This window comes from Musa acuminata, chromosome BXJ1-9 (assembly GCF_036884655.1).
Source record: "Musa acuminata AAA Group cultivar baxijiao chromosome BXJ1-9, Cavendish_Baxijiao_AAA, whole genome shotgun sequence".
Lineage (NCBI taxonomy): Eukaryota > Viridiplantae > Streptophyta > Magnoliopsida > Zingiberales > Musaceae > Musa > Musa acuminata.
In genome coordinates this window covers 7295818-7316902 of record NC_088335.1, presented here as the reverse complement: position 1 = coordinate 7316902, position 21085 = coordinate 7295818, and the positions used below count along the sequence as shown (strand labels likewise).

The 21085-nt window shown below is 41.2% G+C and overlaps 4 protein-coding genes across 4 annotated transcripts; all 4 read right to left on the bottom strand.

Moving 5' to 3' along the window:
* Positions 1 to 22: 22 nt before the first annotated feature.
* Positions 23 to 2887, bottom strand: LOC103997779 (probable glycosyltransferase At5g03795). Its single transcript, XM_009419109.3, has 4 exons — positions 2569 to 2887; positions 1598 to 1818; positions 1169 to 1517; positions 23 to 836 (listed from the first exon to the last, which is right to left on the bottom strand). Exons 1-4 carry the CDS (start codon positions 2884 to 2886, stop codon positions 168 to 170), a joined length of 1557 nt encoding a protein of 518 aa, XP_009417384.3. The 5' UTR covers position 2887; the 3' UTR covers positions 23 to 167.
* Positions 2888 to 4063: 1176 nt separating this feature from the next.
* On the bottom strand, positions 4064 to 9823 carry LOC103997585 (uncharacterized). The gene is made up of 10 exons (XM_009418854.3): positions 9422 to 9823; positions 8534 to 8652; positions 8224 to 8417; positions 7027 to 7286; positions 6839 to 6945; positions 6562 to 6751; positions 6197 to 6480; positions 5945 to 6094; positions 4619 to 4804; positions 4064 to 4519 (listed from the first exon to the last, which is right to left on the bottom strand). Exons 1-10 carry the CDS (start codon positions 9651 to 9653, stop codon positions 4322 to 4324), a joined length of 1920 nt encoding a protein of 639 aa, XP_009417129.2. The 5' UTR covers positions 9654 to 9823; the 3' UTR covers positions 4064 to 4321.
* A 1112-nt stretch (positions 9824 to 10935) lies between these two features.
* Positions 10936 to 13287, bottom strand: LOC103997584 (uncharacterized). The gene has a single exon (XM_009418853.3). It carries the CDS (start codon positions 12974 to 12976, stop codon positions 11051 to 11053), a length of 1926 nt encoding a protein of 641 aa, XP_009417128.2. The 5' UTR covers positions 12977 to 13287; the 3' UTR covers positions 10936 to 11050.
* Positions 13288 to 16628: 3341 nt separating this feature from the next.
* On the bottom strand, positions 16629 to 17513 carry LOC135592873 (protein GOS9-like). Its single transcript, XM_065082577.1, has 3 exons — positions 17359 to 17513; positions 17081 to 17269; positions 16629 to 17010 (listed from the first exon to the last, which is right to left on the bottom strand). The coding sequence occupies exons 1-3, from the start codon at positions 17359 to 17361 to the stop codon at positions 16777 to 16779; spliced, it is 426 nt and encodes a 141-aa protein (XP_064938649.1). The 5' UTR covers positions 17362 to 17513; the 3' UTR covers positions 16629 to 16776.
* Positions 17514 to 21085: the final 3572 nt, after the last annotated feature.

The following is a 21085-nucleotide window of genomic DNA, read 5'->3' as shown; positions in this document are numbered from 1 at the left end:
TATATATATAGGCTGTGGAGACTGTAGAGAGAGAGAGAGAGAGAGAGAGACACTTCTTTGCTCGAACACCGCAGTACACATATTTGCACAGCATGCAATTGAGACGAGTCTACAGTCTCCACAGCCTAAAGCAGGGGTGAGCAAAAAGGAAGGGATTCCGACATGAATCACTCATGGCGAAGAAGACGGACGTTAAGCCGCCTCAGCCACACCGAGTGAAGGATCATGTGGAACACATCGAACCTCCTGGGAGGGCTGTTCACCTCGAAGTGCCTCCTCACCATCCTCACCCGCCTCTGCATCCTGATGTATTGCCTGGGCGATATCGCCGTCAGAATCCGCTTGAGGTCGGGGATGTCCTCCGGCGACACCTGCACCGAGAAGGCCTTCCAATTGAGGACATCGCTGAAGGGCAGCACGTATCGGTGGCTGATGGTCACCGGCACGCAGCCGAGGTAGATGGCCTCCACCACCCTGGGGCTCGCCACCTCGTACCCGCTGGGGCAGAGACAGAAGCGGCTGCGCCGCATCATGGCGTAGTAGGAGACGCCCCTGGGGAGGTACTCGTGGACTTGCACGTCCGGGTCGCGGCCCTTCCACACCTGCAGCAGCAGCGGCCTGACGGGGCCGTGGTCGCCGCCCGCGAAAAAGGCGAGAACGGGGCGGCGCGAGGCGGACGGCCCACCCATCATGTCGGCCATGACGTCCGTCTTGAGGTTGATCTCCGGGAGTGACACGTCCTTGCGAGGGTCGAAGCCCTCGGATGTGTTGGCGTTGCACAGCACGCGGATGGAGTCGCCGTAGAGATGAGAGTGAGCTTCGGAGGCATGAGGCCCCTGCACAACCAAAGCATACATATAACAGTATCAGATCAATATCTACAGCAGCACAAAGAATTATTCTCTACTGATTTATGCCTGCTTTTTGGTTCCATGTAAACTGCAGATGATGTTAAGCAAGCATTAGGAAGCAGCAGAAGAACAACTTGACACATGTATGCCTCTATATGTGCAGTAGATTCTCCCTTTCACGAGCATTACTGCTATCGATACCACTACAACTCTCTCAACTCCATGCTGCATGCCTAGCTTTGCTAAACGAGTTCAGCAACTTCAGAGATGATCCTAAGAACAATAACAAACAGATGAGAGAGGAGTGTTTGTGTTACCCAATCATGGCAGGAAAGCATGAAATGGTCCGCACCAAGGCTCCTGTTCCAGTATGGGTATCTTTCAGCAATGACACTGATGTAGTCAGCAATGGTCCTCGTTATAGGGGATATGTCGAAGGATTTGGGCTTGTAGATCAACTTGACCATCTTCACAACACTGAATGGGAGGAAGAAGACATGAGCCAGATCAGGATCCCTGGTGCGAAACCAGGTGTCCATGTCGATGCCATGGATGAACCTTCCCTCGGAAGAGTATATGCTCCTGCAGGGGCCATCGTGGAAGAGTGGTGGTTCACCTTCTTCATACACATAGACCTTGAACAGCTTCTCCATTTCCAAATAACTCCTGCACTTTGGAATTGTTTCCCCAAAACACTTTAAGCAACCAAACTAATGATCCAAGATTTCACGTCGTCGATTATGTACCTATGAAAAGCGTAAGCATCCCTATATGAGGGGCCTTGCGGAACGTAATCTTTGTCGAACAATGGCGATACGTTACTGTGGTTTCGAAATGCTTCCTTGATAGCAGCTCGAGCTCTCATCAGGCCAACTTCAAGTCTCTCCAATTTTGTGTCTCTTCTTCTCGCTCTTCGCGGCGATGGTATCGCCTCGACCGTGCCATTGTTTCGAACGAGTAGCGGTGCCTATCGCACAACAAAAATGGAATTAGATTTGGTCGATTAATTCATAGCTAAACAAAGAGCGTGAAAACGGTAGTATCGATGTGTGCCCAAATGATCGATTGGATAGATCTCCACCGATTCCTCAACTCTGACATTTGGAGACTCGACTCTGTCCTCGAACTTGCAAAACCCTACAGTGACTTTTGCAAAGATTAAGTTCGAGATTGTTAGAAGAATTCTTGAGAGAAGAAGAACAAATCTGTTTGGGATATAAAAGTTGATCTGATCGAGGCGGGACGAACGGTTGAGATTAAAAGTTGTGATATGATGGACGACGCTGATGGATCCTTTGCAGAATATGCATTCCAAACTATGCCATTGTGAGAATAGTACAGTTGATAATAGTATTAGAAGAAAAAAGATACTGATTTCAGCAATGTTGTCGTGTTTCTTCGATACAAGGTGAGGTGGTGCATGCATTGAACTCCATGCGTGTCAAGGTGGCACCACCTTAGATTGCCACCCTTCTTCTCCGTTCCTTTGTCCACCGGAACCTATTTCTTGACTCACATCAATTATGAGATTAACTCAGAATTACTTGGAGTTAATTATATTTTGTTAACGTCTGGTTTCCAACTATATACATGTCAAGAAGAAGGAAGAAGAGGATGATTAACTCAGAATCACATGGAGTTATCACACCTGGTTTCAAACTATGTATGTCGACAAGAAGGAAGAAGGGAGGAGGAGGAGGAGAGGAAGAGGACTTACAGATTCCGGCGCTGGGCTTGGTGCCGCCGCGGGAGGAGGAGACGCATGAGAAGCATGACCAGAGTGATTGAAGTGAGACTGTGCTCCGACACCTCTATGATGCTCCAAAACCTCTTCTCCACTCATATCACCACCGTGAACAGGTGGAGAGGAAAGGGAATAGGAAGAGAACCAGAAGGCGGAGCTCTTGGACTCGACGGCAAACAGGACCAAGGAAACCAGAACCATAGGGACCAGTACGCCCAGCAGCACCAACCACCTTCTCCCATATCCATGGAAGCATGGAAGAGGAGGAGGAGGAGGAGAAGATGAATCCATGGCGATGGTGGTGCATGATCCACCCTGTGTAGGAAAAGGAGAATACAGTGTCGGTCATCTGTGCCATTAAGCGGGAAGCGACAGTGACAGGAAGGGCGTCATACGGGGGAACCGAGCCAAGTGGCGTGGGTTGGGTTGGGGTGAGCCGCGGCGAGTCGGACACGCGGCGAGCGAGTTCGGGACGAGTCCTGCGCCTTTTTGTCCCGTTCGAGTCCCACGTGATCTCCACGGATCCACAGTCATGCAGATTGACGTCCGCGTGATCTCCTCGTGTCCGCAGCCATGCAAGCGGTGACAATTTTATGGGTGTCTCCGATTCTTTTATTCTTGTCTTTTCTGGATACCTGACTTTTCGTTGGAGGCAGAGGTGGCCCCACCAGTGGGTCCAATTCGATTCTTTTGATGAAACCACAGTGCGATTGGTGGTGTGATTAATGACAGACGCACCAAACTATCACATGCGCCTCGTTACGTTTCACCACAAAGACCAATAGCATTCATGACACGAACACATATAACCCTTCTGGCGGATAATGCTGTGCATGATGTGATCATTATGCAACATTTGTTCAAAATCTTTTTCTCACAACAAAACCTCACTGATCCAAAACATATGAACTCTAATATAAGGAGGCTATTCAGCATTCGTACTTTAATATCCGCACATAAATCTTGGATGAGTGATTGCTTGCTTGGAATTGGAAATGCCTGCAAGTAGTGGTCGCAGACAGAAGCAAAAGCACCAAGTTGCAATGCAGAGTCACTGGATGTGTAAATGCACAATGGTTGCTCGTAGTTTAGTTGAAAATAAGGTGAGATAATAATCATGCTAAAAAAAACACAAAAATCATGAACTAAGATTATTAAATATGGAAAATTGTTGGTCCGAAAGGTAACTCAGTAGCAAAAAAATAAGATGTGACAACAGGATGACAACCTAACATCACGAAGCTGTAAGACAATTCTAGTAAATGCAACTTCAGAATATTAGCTGCTAATGATTAGCAGCTATGCATGGAAACTGCGGAGCGGCACCTCCACTGCAACATCAAACTAATCGAGTGCCACATCATTCGCACTAAAACGAAGTGCCACATCAAAGAATTTAGAGAGTAGATTCCAGGTAAACATAGATTTATCACCATCGAAAAGAAAAAAAGAATCCTAAGAATATTTCATCAACTAAGTCTAATCCTTTATTCAATGACATGGCCACATCTACAGATTCTATTGCCAGTCATATGGAAGAGCAAAAACGATAAAAAAGAAAACCTCAGTGCTATAGATAAGTTGTGATAGAGACAACCTAGATAAACTAAACTACATCGGATGTCCTAGGAAACCAACAATGGAGCTAGCAAAGTGGAAACTTGCTCTTGCATGCCGAGAATGACAGTCTAAGTAAAAGAATAGTATGTCAGAACTGGCACCCCCTTCAATTGACAGTGACATTGCTCGTCAAGTAGTTGGAGTGGATGTTCTCTTGACCACCTACTGTTGCATTGGAGAGTTTAAGGACTTGAACTGCTTCTTCAACTTTGGCAGCCAATGATTCTGGTGACTCCAACAGCAGCAATAGTTCAGAATTGTCCATCTCCAGTAGCATCCCAGTAATTTTAGCAGCAAGATCAAACTACAGAGAACGGATGATGAAGTCAATATCATTGCTGAAGATAGATCTATCCATTCAAACGCAGCTGAAGACATAATTATCCATCAGAGAAAATGTCACCTTAAGTTTCTCCACCAAGGGGAAGAGACGTTCTCCAAGAATCTGCTTTTGTTGCTGCGGAGTTGCAGCGGCAAGCATGCTGCTGAGCATCTCCGTCCCTTGTGAGTTAGAACCAGACGAAGTTAACGATGCATTATTAATTTCATGCTGGTGTCCATTTGGTACATACTTGGCCTGCCCAGATCGCTGCCATGGCACATACCAATACGAGTTAGTAAATGAGGCAAAAAATACTTGATAATTTATTGGATGAAATAAGAAATGAAAAATATACAAGCATAAAGACGGACAAAACAAAAAAACGCTATCATATGAAGCCATGCCACTTGTTATGCAGTAGTAGAAACAACGAAAAAAAAGGTTAAAAACAAGGATTTCAGAAACAAGAGTGAAACTCATCGTCTGCACATGTACCAATGATTATTACTTGACAATCAAATCTCAGATAGCACCTTGTTGAAGGTACTAAGATTGCTATAAAACTGTCTTTAAAACTATTCAATTTTGCAAATCATAAAAGATTTTCAATTACCAAAATATGATAGTATCGCCTTCTGAAGTGAAAACCAAATATTCCAGTACTGTCTGGTACAATTTGTTATAGGTGGCACTTACCGGTCTTGACAGTCCAGTGGCATATGGACCAGGTAATCTGAATTGTTCGAGCCACGTATAAGGTCTACCTCCTGATATGGGCTTCAACTGCCCAGTACATAGGTCGCACTGGGCAATGCTTTTTTATTTCTAGCTTTTTCTCAGGTATTTCCAAATTCGATATGTACCAGTACATATGTACACACGATATGCTGGTATGTCTTAGACCTACACCAGTCTTGATGTCAACAGTCGGATCATATCATATAAATATCCTGTAGCTATGGGTCATTAAAATGATGAAAAACAAAATTGCGTTGTAAGCATTACAACGCTTCAATTCGGGTGGAAGGAAAAAATCATAGTGGTGCATTTAAAAAAGTACATCATGCACTGAAAACATATACACACAACTTATGAACTGAACCTTAACGCAGATGCCCAAATTAACTATTGGTAAAAAAATAAGTAACTATTGCAGTCATTAGATTGATCTCTTCCATAAAAGGTAACAGTGCCAAGATATCTTAAAAACCATAATAACAATATACAGAATACAATTTTAACAATTAATATGATGCAATGAGGTCTCAGAAAGTCACAAATCACATATGACAATATAGTAATCCAAAACCAAAAATGAGTTAACAAAAAGAAAAAGCAATAGAAAATTCCAACTATTGAAAAAATTAAAGACACAGTAAGATTAACTCTAATATAAGAGGACATTACCTGCTGACCTATCAAATCTTTTGCGGTGTTCACAGAATGGTTTGCTTGCTGAAGATGAGGCATGTATATATTGGTCTGTCCAGATTGAGGCAGCACATTTCCATTCATACGACCCCTGTTTTGTCTATGTTGCCTTGAAGTATTTGACATCTGAAATTATACCACAATCAGTAATCATAATAAAAAAGAACCTGACACTGACACATTTCAAGCATCAGATATGAAAAAACTAAAATATTGATCATGACTCACTGCAGGAAGTGGCATTGATTGGAAAATTGGTCTTGATGGAGCAACAAATCCATTTGGCCTCCATCCAGGTCTGATCCCAAAGGGTTGATACATAACACCTTGCCTTGGAGGAACTTGTGAGACAACCCCAGAAGAAGCATAGTAAAGAGGGCCATAACCAGTAGGCAAGACAGCAGCTGGAGATCCTGCCATGCGCTGAGCATACATCATCTGCAATTGAGCTTGTCTTTCCTCCTTCCTTTGAGCAATTGCAACATACAAAGGCTTTCCATAGAACATGCTTCCTGAATGAAACCAAGAAATGTTCCATCACTCTAGAAACACAAAGAGGGTAGAAATAAACCCACAGAAAAATATTGAATTACCACGCAGACTATTAACAGCTTTGGTAGCTTCCTCAGGAGTGCTATAGCATACAAAGCCAAACCCTTTGCTTCTTCCTTTCTCGTCAAGCATAACCTTTGCAGAAGTGATATTACCAAACTCACTAAAACGCTCCCGCAACGCATTATTGTCAACAGCATCATCAATGTTTTTAACATAGACATTCGAGGCCTGACAGTAACATCAATTTCCCTTAATCCTATAAAAGATTTTGAGAAAGAGAAAAAAATAGTGTAAAGTAAGCACAACATATACTACCATGTATTTTCTAATTTGCTCATTCCGCTTTTCTTCGTATAAACGCCGCAAAACTTGCATTCTTTCTGCCTTCTTCTGGGCCCTTGCCACATACAAGGTATTGGTTCCTACTCAACACAGATCAAAGAAAGAATAGTAGGTCAGTGATCTGATATTTATATGTAACAATGGTAAGGCACCACACGCACCAAGTTGAACCCCATTCATTGCTTCCATTGCCCTTTTCGCACAATCAGAGCTTTCAAAGTTTACAAAGCCAAACCCCTTTGAGTTTCCATAATCATCCTTTGCAATGTAAACACTTAGTATTTTACCAAACTCAGAAAACTTCAGCTTTATGAGTTCCTCTGTTATGTCCTGATCCAGGTTCTTCATGTATAAATTAGTAAAGTTAGCTTCAGGGCTGATTGATACACGTTCACTCTTTCTGATGAAATTGGCAACATATCTACAGAGCACAAAGACAATCATAAAGGAAGTGACTAGTAATGTGAACCATGAAAAGAAAATTCAAGCATCAACTTCTCATATGAAAAGATTCTCTCTAACACTAACCCAACCTCTACACGTGAAAAAGGAATCAAGTGCATCAATATTTCTCATATGAAACATATTGAACTTATCTCTAAAACCAAAACAACCGATTTCATGACAAAGTATAAAGCATGAGACAAATAGAAAGCAAAATATCATCTAATAAACTTATGAAACTCAGCCTATAAATGCTTATATCAGATCAAAGAAAGAAAATTTTTTGCACTAGATAACCGACAGAATATCCATGTAGCCAACTCCAAATAGTTAAGATTTTATAGCTTTCCTGTTTCTATAGTATCTAAATGTAAGTGTGTGACAAATTTTGACAAAATGAAAATATTAAAACATTTCAATGGAGATCCAAACTCTTTAATAAATTGGATCGCTTCATAAAGCCTTTGTCTCATGCTTATTATTCGATCTTTCTTTACAAACAACAGAAAAGGAAAAAGGGGTTGTGTTAGGTAGTTGACATCCATAGGATGAAAATACTAATGTTGCCTACCTCAAATTGCCAAAAAAATTTACAGCTTGCTGCCATTATCATGGTATCCAAACAAAAATATTTGCCAAATATTGACCTTATCAAAACATCTCATTGAAGATCCAACTCACTAATAAATCCATTCTTCAATCTCGTATAAAAGTGAATCATACGCAACAAAGACTAGTGTGTGGAGAAACAAGCACAAAGGCCATCAATTTAAGTGTTGCTTAAGTGTAATATAAGATTCATTTGCTTTTGCAAACAACAAATTTGTGGAGACTGTGCATCTAGTGATAACAGTGAGAGATAGAGGAGCACATGCTTGCTCTAGTAAGATCTCAGTTGGAACATTGCTTCTTACATTGTTTTTCCATCGAAAAAGGAGTCATGGAGATTTTCAATTGCAGAATTTGCTGATTCTTGGGAATCGAATTGAACGAACCCAAACCCCTTGCTCTTCCCACCCTCATCTGTAGCAACTTTACAAGATAAAATGGTTCCGAATTTTGAAAACATCTCATAGAGCTTCCCATTGTCAACAGAGTTGCTAAGGTTCTGGAAACGATGAGAAAAGCCCAAATCAGATTCCAAAACACTAAAAAGGAAACAGGGGTAATCATGAAAACATAAAGATTATTGTACAAGTCAAAGCAGCTTTCTTTTAGCTCTACCTTCACAAACAGATTGCCAATCACAGTGTTTCTTGCTTCTCGATGTCGAACCGACCACATAACACGGATTGGTTTCCCGTTCAGCGGAGTATGGTTCAACTTCTCCAAAGCAACCATTGCTGCCCGAACAGACAACAAAATCAAATACAGTGAATATAGCAGTACCATCCCATTAGAGATGGATAAATTTTGGCACAACCTCTAAATGATGATTGAAAACAAACCCCACCACCACAGAAAGGTAACGTGATAGGAACAAAATAGGAGGCAATCAACATAAAGAAGAAGGAAACTGACAGGAAACATTGTAGAAGGTTCACATAGCATGTATAACCAATTAATTGAGCTCAAGAAATCAGGTGGTCACCAAGATTAGGGGCCCTATGAACTGGAATGGATATAAAAGGAAAGTGGCAGAAGAATAGAAAGAATCACCTGATAAATACAGTAAGAAATATCATCAGATACACTTGATATCTCGAACATGGTAAATTTTTCTTCAACTGACAGATAAAATAGAAGAAATTTTACGGATGCAAGAGAAAAGTAACCATAGGTAATCACCCAATATATAACATGACAAGAAATAATTGTTCTAAACATGTGAATATTCCTGATTCATCTTGAAAGATGCTACAATACGGAAACTAACAAGAAACCCAACGAACAAGCCAACCCTAAATTCCAACACGAATCAAACAACGCAAAACGCATGAAAAGATTTTCAGAACCATACAGCCGATTCTTTCAAAATGAACCCAAAACCAAACAAAGCCGTCGGAAATTCGGATGAGAAATCCAAACGAGGAACGAAACAATCGTAAAAAACTGCCAAATAAAAGCAAACGCCGATCGGGAAGAATAACCGAAGCGGAGGGGATGCGATACCATCGTGGGGCGAGATGTAGTTGACGTAGCCGTAGCCGAGGGAGCGGCCGGTGACGGAGTCCTTGCAGATCCTGACGGAGGCGAGTTCTCCGACGGCCGAAAACAGGCCGACGAGTTGTCCCTCCGCTACGTCGTCCGCGAGGTCCCCAACGTAGAGCGCCATCGGGCTCGGCTGCGCCGATGCCGACGCCACCGTCGCCGTAGCCGTAGCCGTCGTCTCAGCGACCGCCATAGGAGAACCCTCACTCTCTCTCGATAAATATAAATATATGTATATAGGAATCGGATTGATACGTAGGGTTAGGGATTTAAGAGGAGAGGAAGGCAACGACGGAGGCCGAGGCGGAGGAGAAGGAGAAGAGAGTTTGCATGGGGGTGGGAAAGTGGGTTCCCGTGGGTGGGGTGCGGAGGGGGGCCTCTCGCTCTCTCCCTCGGTTGCGTAGAAAAGATTTGGTGATGCGAGGGAGAGAGAGAGAGAGATGCGGGACCCACCACGTCACCTTCGCCTGGTCCTCGGTACACTCACCGCCAGATGTTACCCCATAACCCTCGCCTGCTGCCCCGGAAAGCCCGTTACGAGGCTCAACCGAGCACTCCCACAACATGTGGGGATTGCATCCGTTAACCCTTTTAATTCGGATTAAATTAATTACTATTAATTATTTTTTTTTCTTATATTAACAGTAATACATATATAAATATATCTTCAAATTCATATATATATATATATATATATATATATATATATATATATATATATATATATATAGAGTTAATTTGGTTCTTTGGACCAAGAACTCATCTTCTATCAACCTAGTCCGGCCCAAATTGGGATATTGATGGGCCAGATATTGCGTACGAAGATGTATTGAGAATCTTATATAGGATCTTACGGGTACTAAAATTGAATCTAATATGAGAAAATCTTTTAATTACTTTATAAAAAGCTATTTTTGATGAACTCTTTTACTGATAAAAAGCTATAAGAACAACCATGGATGAACTCTTTGAAGTGATTAGTGGTCTTCTCAGCAAAAGAGTTCATCTTTAATTCGATGGAACCACTGCAAGACAGATCTACGTCCAGACACCGATACTCTCCCTGCAGAACTTTCTGCATGCGGACACGTCCAAACTCAATCATCAGAAAGGACAGAGAAGAATGGAAATGGAGTAGCAGAGCCTCACACTCAATCCCAACTTTTAAGAGTGAGCTCTCCTGTTCGAATTTTTGGGTGTATAATTAAATATGTTAAATTATTATTTTGATTAATCAAAATTAAAATAATCTAATTAAAATAAATTTATTTAACTAAAAGATATAATTATTATAAAAATTAATTATGTGAATACTATTAATAATATTTCTAAATTCAGATGTAGGTCTATAATATAAAATATGTTTGATCCATATTTATTGCGTTAAATTACCAACATCTCCTCCTCCATCAAGTCTCACACATTAAGATAGCGTCAGACTCTCTGTAAGTGTTGAGAATAGAGGCAAAGGATGATGACTCCTGAGAACTGTTAGTCTCACTCAGTAAATAGATTCATGTCGCCCATTACATGAAGTTTGTGTACAGGCATTAAATCAGTAAGCAGTAAGTCCTGTAGAAGATATATAGTTTACGTGAAATCTTTCTCAAGCTTTTGTTTACCATCACCATTAATTACCACGTCCATCTCCTCCTCATCAGTAGTAGTAGTAGTAGTAGCTTTCTTCTTCTTCTTCAGATCTTCTTCTGCATGTTTACCCTCTGACACAAAGGTTTCCATGGCCATGTCATCGTCACCTACCGCCATCTGCTCCCTAAACTTGGCATATATGTCGCCCTTGTAGAAGTCCTTGGTCCTATAGACCAGTAGAAGCGATACAAGCGCTCCAAGCACCGTCACCGCCGTGATGATGATGAAGGAAAGCTTGAAGCACTCGACGCCGATGCAAGTCAAGTCGGTGCCGGGGGGTCGTCTCACCCCGTTGTTCTGCTTCAGTGCCTCCTTGTCATACAAATACCCCGCCACCCTCACGTTCAGTATGTAGGACCCGATGGGGCTGGCGGCGCCGCCGAAGTTGTAGAGGGTGGAGTAGTATTTTAGGCCGAAGATCTCTGATATGATCGCGAAGAGCAGCGGCCACTGAGCGCCGAAGCAGAATCCGATGACCACCGAGGCGAAGTACAAGGAGTTCGTTAAACCGAAGGCGATGAGGAGGTGGCCGACGCAGGATAACAGGAGGATCGCGGTGAGCATGAGCGGGCGAGGGAACTTGTACTTGGTCAGGAAGATCTCGGAGGCGAAGCCGGCCGTCACTCTGCCAGCGTAGTTCCAGATACTGATGAGCGAAACGAATGTGCTGATGCTCCGTTTGGGGTAGCCCAGCGACTCGCCGATCTGGCCCATGTTGTCGATCGCCGTCAGCGTGCCGCCAACGCCGCAGATGGTTGCGAAGAAGAGGATGATCATGTCGATGCTCACCAGCGCTTGGAGGATGGAGTAGTCCTCGCCCCTGTCGGGTGGCCTGAACATGTCGGCCACGAATGCAACTACCGCGTTGTTACTTTTGGTGGTGGTGGTGGTGGTGGCTGTGGTAGGAGGAGCATGTTTGGACTCTGTTATCGGCGGCGGAGGGGGTTGCGATGTCTTTTCGACGGCGATGACGAGCGGCTGTGGGTTTTGCAGTTCATGCTTCTTTTGCTTGAAGATTTTGAGCTCTTCGTTGATGACAACCGCAAGGGGGAGGAGGAGGAGGACGACGACTACGGTGGCGCTGATGCTTGACTCAGAGTGAGTTATGGTGGCAGTCTTCTCGACGACGATCATGACCAAGAGGTAGACCGCGAGAGCGATGGAGATATAGAGGAACCAGTAGAAGGGCTTAGTCGTCTTGCCGTGCGGCACCACCTTCATGATCCGAATGGTGTACACGAACACGATGGAGACGGCAGCCGGCAGCCACGCGATGAGCAGGACGAGGGACTTGGAGTCGTCGTCGTAGATGGCCAAGTAAAGCTGGGTTATGATGGCGCCGCTGAGGCCGACGAAGCCCTTGAGGAGGCCGAGCACGATGCCGCGGCTCTCCGGGAAGTTCTTGACGCAGGTGACGAGGGCGCCGGTGTTGGCGAATGTCTGCGAGTTGGCGCCGATGCAGATGTAGACGCACATCAGCCAGACGTGCGGCGGGGCGGTGCGGCCGGTGATGGCTAGGTAGATCATGAGGTAGCCAAAGAGGTTCATGCCGGCGCCCATGGAGAGCACCACCCAGGGCGGGGTCACCTCGTTGATGAGGCCGGAGAGGATGCCGACGTTGGCGCCGAGGTCCTTGAAGAAGGAGAGGGTGTTGAGGGTCGACTGGTCGTAGCCCAGCGACGACTTGATGTCCTTGGAGTAGATGCTGAAGATGTAGGTAGCACCGGCGGCGGCCATGATGAGGAAGGAAGAGAAGAACATGAACCACCGGCCGCGCACCACTTGCATGGCAAACCTGCATGGGTCCAGCTTGATGCCATCGGCTGAGGCCGCGACGCCGCTGCAGCTACCACTGGCAAAAACCATGCTTCACCTTCTGATTTCCCTCAACTTGCGTGTTGTGATGAGAGCTAAGAGAAGTAGTGTGGCTTATATAAAATAGAGGGTGTGACCTGAAGCTGTTGAAGTCTAAAAGGTGTTCATTGAAACAGTGGAGGAAGAAAGACACTGGTGATATAACTTTGGTGAGAACAGTATACCCGCATGTAAAGGTGGCAAGAAGATAAACAGCACGCTTGGTAGTGATGGATAGAGAAACCCGTGCTGGAAATCTGAAGTAGAATGGCTTGTGTTTGGAGCTCACTGCTGCTACTTGTCATCTCAAAATACATTCTATATATGTGTTGAAAAGAAGGTCTAAGTTTCCTTTAAACATCGGCAAAGGAACACCACATGAGTTTTCTTGTATCGATGAACTCCTCCTCTATGAAGCAATGTGGATGTCTCCCTCGAGAGAGAGAAGAGTTGACAGCCCTTATGAAGAGAATATTGCTTGAAGGATTAGTAATGCGAATAAAGTCATTATTTCTCTGATTTGGACACTTTTACTGGTCATTTTTTACTTGGAAAAGAACATTACTTGGACAATTAGAACAAATGCTTTTGGCCTATTCTTCATTCCAATCTCATGTGCAAGCAACATGTTATAATAGCATTTGGTGAAGTGAACAAGGTTTCTTTTGGTGCTGTGCTTCCCAAACAAAAAAGACAAGTGGTAGCTTTTAGTGGCATGCGACAAGCCTTTAATGGTCATAGTGTTGAGTACAAGAAGAACCTGAGATGACAATGTGTAACAAAGAAAAGAAATGTGGTGGATGGCTTGTCATTTTGTATTCCATGGAACATTGTTTCAATCTAATTTCGAAGAACATTTTCTTGGATTTGAATGCTGCTGTCAAAAGCTCAACCAACAACGGGAAAGCAGCTGGTTGAAAATACTGAAGTTGAATTGGATTCTTTGAAGATATACACAACATGTCATTTTCCTCTAGAAAAACTTTGAACCATGTAACGCAATTGGATTCTAAATCTGACCTGAGGAAGTTGAATGATCGAATCAGTGCCCATCAGTAGGCAGGTCAACCAGGATTGCCATGGAACCTGTCATGACAAGAACAGTGTTGAAATGGAGGACCTCTTGTGGGGCTCAGCATATAATGGAGGTGTTAAAGGTCCCAACTATGGACCTTCTTAGCTCGAATCTTGGAAGGTAGTGACACTGTGATATTGCTTTTGGAATAGTCAACTCTATGCATAGTTATTGAAGTCCAACTATAGATCGGGAAGACTAATAATGTGTCGTATTCTATGCTTCTAGAGAGCAAAACTATTGGTTGATGTTTTAATACACGTATCATTCAAATGTCGTGCATGATACGATGTCATAAGATCAATAACTTATTCCTCTTATTATAAACACTAAGCTCGAGACCATGACCAAACCCTAAGATATGGTAAAGCCAGTTAGCTGTCATTTGAATACAAGAATCATTTGCTGCTACTAGAAGATGAATGAGCTTAGGTTTATGTTTGTTATGGTCAAAGAGTTAACCACGACATGCAAACTAATCAATATTAGTGATTTTGATTTCACATGGGCAAGTTGTGATTTATAATTCGAACTAAAGCTGGATTTTTAGAGTCAATTCACCCTCACGAGATCGCGGCCCTTTATCTCGATCATCATAGCACATGTGCCGTCTGTAAAAAATAATATTATTATATAAAAATATAATATTAGTATTAAAATTAAATATCATATATTTGAGATAATATCAAAAGAGTATCTCGGATATCGCAAAGCAACGTATTGTGATCTACATGCACCGTAAATCTATATAGAAAGGAAAGAAAGTATATTTATATTCTTCTCTTTTCATATTCTTCATAAATAATTGATTCACATGACTAACGAAAAATGAGAGAAGATCTATAATCCTTCAAAACTATCATATATCAATATACTCGCTTTGAGTCCCTGTGAGGTCATGTCCTAGCAAAGGGTTTATGATAAGTAATTAGGATAATCTTTTCATTAAGATCATGAGTCTTACCATAATTGAATATTCTTTTTATTGATCGATAATCATTCAAAATTTAATCAGATCTATATTATATCTTGTATTAAATAAGATAGTATAATCTAACATCGCCTATTGCATAAAGGCATGATTATTCGATATCATCCTCACCTTCGACTAATCATTGATAATTTATTTAAGATTCTAAACTTATGTTTTATGATATATGATTTCTTGATATATTAAATTAGACTTTAAATATGATTCAACTATTTAGGATTTTATCAAGCTATTATGTTGGTAGGGTTGTCATAGGATTGGAGTCACTATGAACTAATGTAAGATGAGGTTGTGATGACCAAAGCAAAATTAGAATGATGTGTACGTGTTGCCAAGATTAATTCTTTTCCACGTTGTTGACTAGTCGTAACATGCACCGCAATTTTCCACTATGGGCGGCATCACCACCTCACATTACTCCAAAATTGAATGGGACGCGTTCCACCACCTTCCATGGTTGTGATATGTGCAAAGACTCTCATCGAAAGTGAATTCATCGATAGCTCACACCCTCTCCTTATCCTCTTCCCTCACGATTAGGGCATCCCAAAAGGAAGACGACCAATGCACACATAAAATCATGCATTCGGAATTTATATTTAATGTCACTTTCTCCAACTTTATTGGTGATTAATTCTCTTGTTTTAATCTATTTAACATCAAATTAAAAAAGGAGGATGAGCACAAATTTGATGAACAACTGAGTTCCACAATATTTCCATTCTATAATATTTCCATGCTATTCAGACTCGAAATCTTACTGACTCTCCAATTGACTCCAAAGACAATATTTTCTACTATATTTTTCATGACTTGGCATTTCCTGTTGTGATTCCTCCATTCTAGATGAAAGTGATAGCATGTCCATTTTCTCCTTTGATGTGAACCATAACTTGCTATCATGAAATCAATGACGAGTTATTGCATGTTGGACCCACCAGGAAACACAAAGTCCCAATATCTTTATGTTCATCTACTTATGCGACATTTGGATCGTAGCCCACAAACTGTACTTTGTGAAACGATGCTGATTTGATAATGGGATCCTAATAGTACTTTTGATGTAACGAAGAACTTATGGTGAACGATCCAAACTCCTTTTTTTATGTAAGGATTAAATAATTATTTGTTCAAATGGATTATCTTTTTATAGTCAAGGATCTCTTATTGTTTAACATATTATATAGTTGTATCACACGCTTGTATGTTCATTCGAAAAAAATTACTTTTCCCATAATCTCGAAAAAGGTTATTCTTTCCATAATCTCATCATGTCTCTTAAGGATATATAAAAGAGAAAATGAATTAATAGAAATATTAAACTCGAGATCTCATAAACAAATATTATGATAAATATTAGATAGATAATATAAAATGTAAAATTTAATTTTAGATAAAAGGTTTAAGGCTAGTTAATTACGCTAAAAAATCCTTGTGCATGAGTGCTAATATCAAGTCAACCTACGATCCAACCCAAAAACATTACCCTAAAAAATATTACTCCAATCACCATCTACATCAAATTAATTTATTTTCGTTTATTTGTCTATTCGATACTAAAGGCTGAAGTCTCAAACCAATCAGTGATGCAATTGCTCTGATAATAACGCACCATATCATTATTATTCCAAGCAACATCCAACAACAGCTGGGGATGGCAAACACCAATCCATTTATTGCAGACATTCTTCATCTCATCACTCAAAGTTGCACATAGCAACTCTTGTGATTTACTGCAGTGTCCAATTATGGCTCCAAGTAGACCCCAATGGCGTCAAGAAAATCGCCGCCACGGCCGAAGAAGCCAGAGATCTTGCCTGCTGCTATAGGAAGGGAGAAGGGAGTCCCTCCCGTGTTGCCGAAAGGTCCGTAGGATTTCTTGTTGGTGCTGAAGCCAAGCTTCCCCACCACCACCACTCCATGGTAGTTACCAAATTCTCCCGCCATTCCCACCAGATACTCGCCTTCCTGCAGAACAATCTGCATCCAAGTAGAAGCCATTATTAATCTGCAGTCAGCTATGAGCTTTGAGATTGGTAGTGATGCAAACCTCGTGGGGAGTACCACCGCTGCCACCGAAGTGTCGGGTCTCCGTCTTCCCGTAGTAGGTGAAGGTGACGTCCACGCCGTCGACCACGTCTCCGGAAAAAATCTTGACGCTGATGATACGATAAGCAGGTCCCATGTCGAAGGCCGACCCTCCGTTCCCTCCCCATGCTCCCACCTTGATCGCTCCGTTCTGCATCACCATCGACGTCAACACAACGCACAGAGGTAACCAAACTGTTCCACAGACAGAAAACTATGTGTGTATATAGGGCCTCTCACCATCGTGTTGTGTGCACCAAACTCCTCCCTTTCTTCTGCAGAAGATGATGTTGGGGAAGAGGGAGAGAGGCTACTTATAGCGGATGGCGATGGCTCTGATCTCGGGGTGGAGTGGAGGTGTACCGCCCACCCCCACGTCCGTGACTTCCTCGTGGAAAGCGTGTATCACGTGATGAGGGTCGTGGAAAGCATCTCGACGACGAAGACGTGACCGGCGACGATCACAGTTGGTGGTGTGGTCGATAATTAAAGAGGAGCGGATAAGGATATGGCGAGGCGGTCGACACATGGAAACGTGTTGGGAGACATGAGAGTTCGTATATGGTATATATATATACATATATATATATATATATATATATATACAGACACTCTATCATATGCATATATATATTTATATACATCCAGCTGGCCAATACGTCGGCTACGTTAGAGAGATATGCCGGTTTTTTTTGGTTTGATGGTGCAGATCGTATATCTGTAGGATATGATTAAGTAATACAAAATTTTATTTTATTCTGCATAAATATATATTTATATATTTTATTTATTTTCTTCTATGTTGGTGCTTACATGTTAAGTATAAATAGAGACTCTTGGTTTTATTTGATTTTAGCTAAGTCATATGTCACATATTGGATTATATTGGATTAACGTGTAGGATCCTTTAAGAATTTATAAAAAATAAAATTAATAAAAATATTAAACTCAAGATTCCATAAATAGATATCTCAACAAATACTTAACATATAATGCATAATACAAAAGATGAATTTTATAATCTATAAATGATTGCATAATAAAGAATCCAATGTAATATATCACCTCCAAAAGTTTCTATACATAAGTGTCAATATGATACTACCATAGAGAAATCTAGAAGCGACATCACATGTGAAAAGAACATAAAATAAAAATCTCAAATTTTTTAAAAGGTGTTCGTTGTCTTATGAAGCTTGGCACGTAAAAACTCGTAAACTGCGCATACAAAAGAGATTGTGTTACCTAGGGAGATCGTATATCCCTGAATTTCTACATATGTGTAGAAGAGGATGAAGGAGGTTAACTATCCTCATCTCTAACGGTGATTCACACGATAAATGTGCGAAGATGCTCCTCGAATCGTTGTCTAAATCTCCCTACTAGTTGAGGATGAGAAGGAGAGAGAAGAATATACGGTGGCAACTATGGCCTTTTAGTTCTCTCATGTTTATAGAGGCCCCAAGTCAACTTAACCATAATAGATCTTGTCATATTGGGTATTGGATCTCTATTCAACTATCCAAGCCTCTATGATTAGTGGATCTACTAGTCATAGATACCCTATTTATTTATTTTTATTGCATGAATATATAGTGATGTTTATGGATCTATGCAATAGGAATTAGATCGTGTTGAGATCACGATAATGAGATTGATTTACCTTTAAATACTGCCATAAATAATCCCGATCATAGGTTACTTGAGAGGGATATCGAGATAACCAGATAGACTAGTGTACTATATATCCTTCCATATGATAGAGATAAATGTTTTCAAAGCTACTCATGTGGGGATAATAGAATACAATGCATATGCTCATTAGAGAATGAGTTCACTGATTAATCCGCTCACGGAATGTTGGATGGTTAATGATGCCTTATTGTTAGACAGTGATTTTATTATACTAGTGGTGCATTTGATCCTTAAATTTGAGACACCAAGGATGTCTTGAATGAGTACTTCACTCTTTGATACCAAACTTATAGGTCTAGAAGTTTCAGATCTTATACAACCGATTCTTGGGAATGATAGTCAACCTTACGAGGGTTATTAAGTGTTGATAGAGGATCATCCACTCTTTGTGTCATAAGAGGAATATCTCATGTATTCTTGTTCAAACAAATCCTTGGCCAGGGTCATTCGAATTAAGAGAAAAAGAGTTTTCTAGGAGAATCCGATTAGAGTGAGACTCGAGTATAAACTGTATTAGCTTGATAGTACCATACCCGGTATATGGTCTCTGGGATATTAGATGGTTGAGAGATTATAAATACACGGTAACTAAAGACAGATAGGTCCAAAAGATTGGATTCCCTTGTACCATCTAAGGGTTATGGCGTAGTGACCTAATACATCTATAGTTGATGAGTCGAAGAAATTATTATAATAATTCACTGAGACAGAAGGAGTTCTGATAGATATGACTCACGACCAACTTGATATTGAGCCTAGAGAGTTACACAAATATGGTAGGTGTTGCGACGAGTAGAGGTTCAGATATGAGATATCCGTAGGAGTATATATCTTATTGGATATCCCTTAAGCTCCTGAATTATTGGAACTTATGGATGAGATCTAATTAGAACCAATAAGAGATTATTGGGTAGTGACCCACTAATCTAAGATGTTTGAGTAGTTTGAGTTAAGTTGACAAGGAACCTCTATAAATAGGAGGGAACCAAAGAGTCATGGGCTGGGTTCTTTTTTGTTGCCACCTCCTATTCTCCTCTCTCTCTCCTCCTCATACTGTAGCCTATATTTGAGGCATGCGTATAAGGTGCACACGAGGAAGAGATTTATACAATGATTTGGTGAGCATATTTGTAACTCCTATCATGTGAATCACCACTAGAGAGGAGGATAGTTAATCTCCTTCATCCTCTCCCATAGATTTACAAGCTTTTAGAAATATACAATCTCTCTAGGTAACACATCTTTCTTATATATGCAATTTTCAGTTTTGCGGGTTTTTATGCACCAATCTTTACACGATCATGGAACCTTATTTTCTGTGAAAAATTCTGAGATTTTATTTTCTATTCTTCTGCTATGCATGTGATATCACCCCAGATTACCCAAGAAGATCTCTATCCAATAATCTGTCATTGGCTTTTATTGGATCTCATACACATGATCCAATAATTCAAGAGCTTATTAGATATCTAATAAGATATAGGCTCCGACGGATTTCTTATATCTGAATCTCTATTCGTTGCAACACTTACCATATGTATGTAACCCTCTAGGCTCAAAATAGATCTAGCTATGAATTATTATCTCCATAATAATTCACTTGACTTATCGACTACAAATGTACTATGTCATTACGCCATAGTCCCCAAACGATATAGGAGAATACAATCTTTTGCACATATCTATCCTTAGTTACCATGTATCTATAATATCTTATCTATCAAATTTTTCAGAGATTGTGTATTGGGCATGGTGTTGTTAGGCCTACATGATTTCTACTCAAGTCTCACTCTAATCGAATTCTCCCGGAGAACTTTTTCTCTCTTAATCCGAATGACCTTAGCTAGGGATTTACTTGAGCAAGAATATATGAGATATTCCTCTCATGACACCGAGAGTAGATGATCCTCTATCGACACTCAATAACCCTCATAATGTTGGCTGTCACTCTCGATAATCGGATGTACTAGATCTAGAACTTTCCGGCCTATAAGTTTAGTATCAAAGAGTGAAGTACTCATACTGGACATCCTTGGTGTCTCAAGTCTAATGACCAAATACACCACTAAGATGACATAATCATTGTCTGATAATGAGGTATCATTAACCATTCAACATTCTATAAGCATATCAATCAGTGAACTCATTCTCCAATGATCACCTGCACTGTATCCTTAGTGTCTCCACATGAGCAACTATGAGACTAGTCACCTCCATTATATGTACGGGTATATAGTATACTAGTTTATCTGGTTATCTCGATGTCACTCTC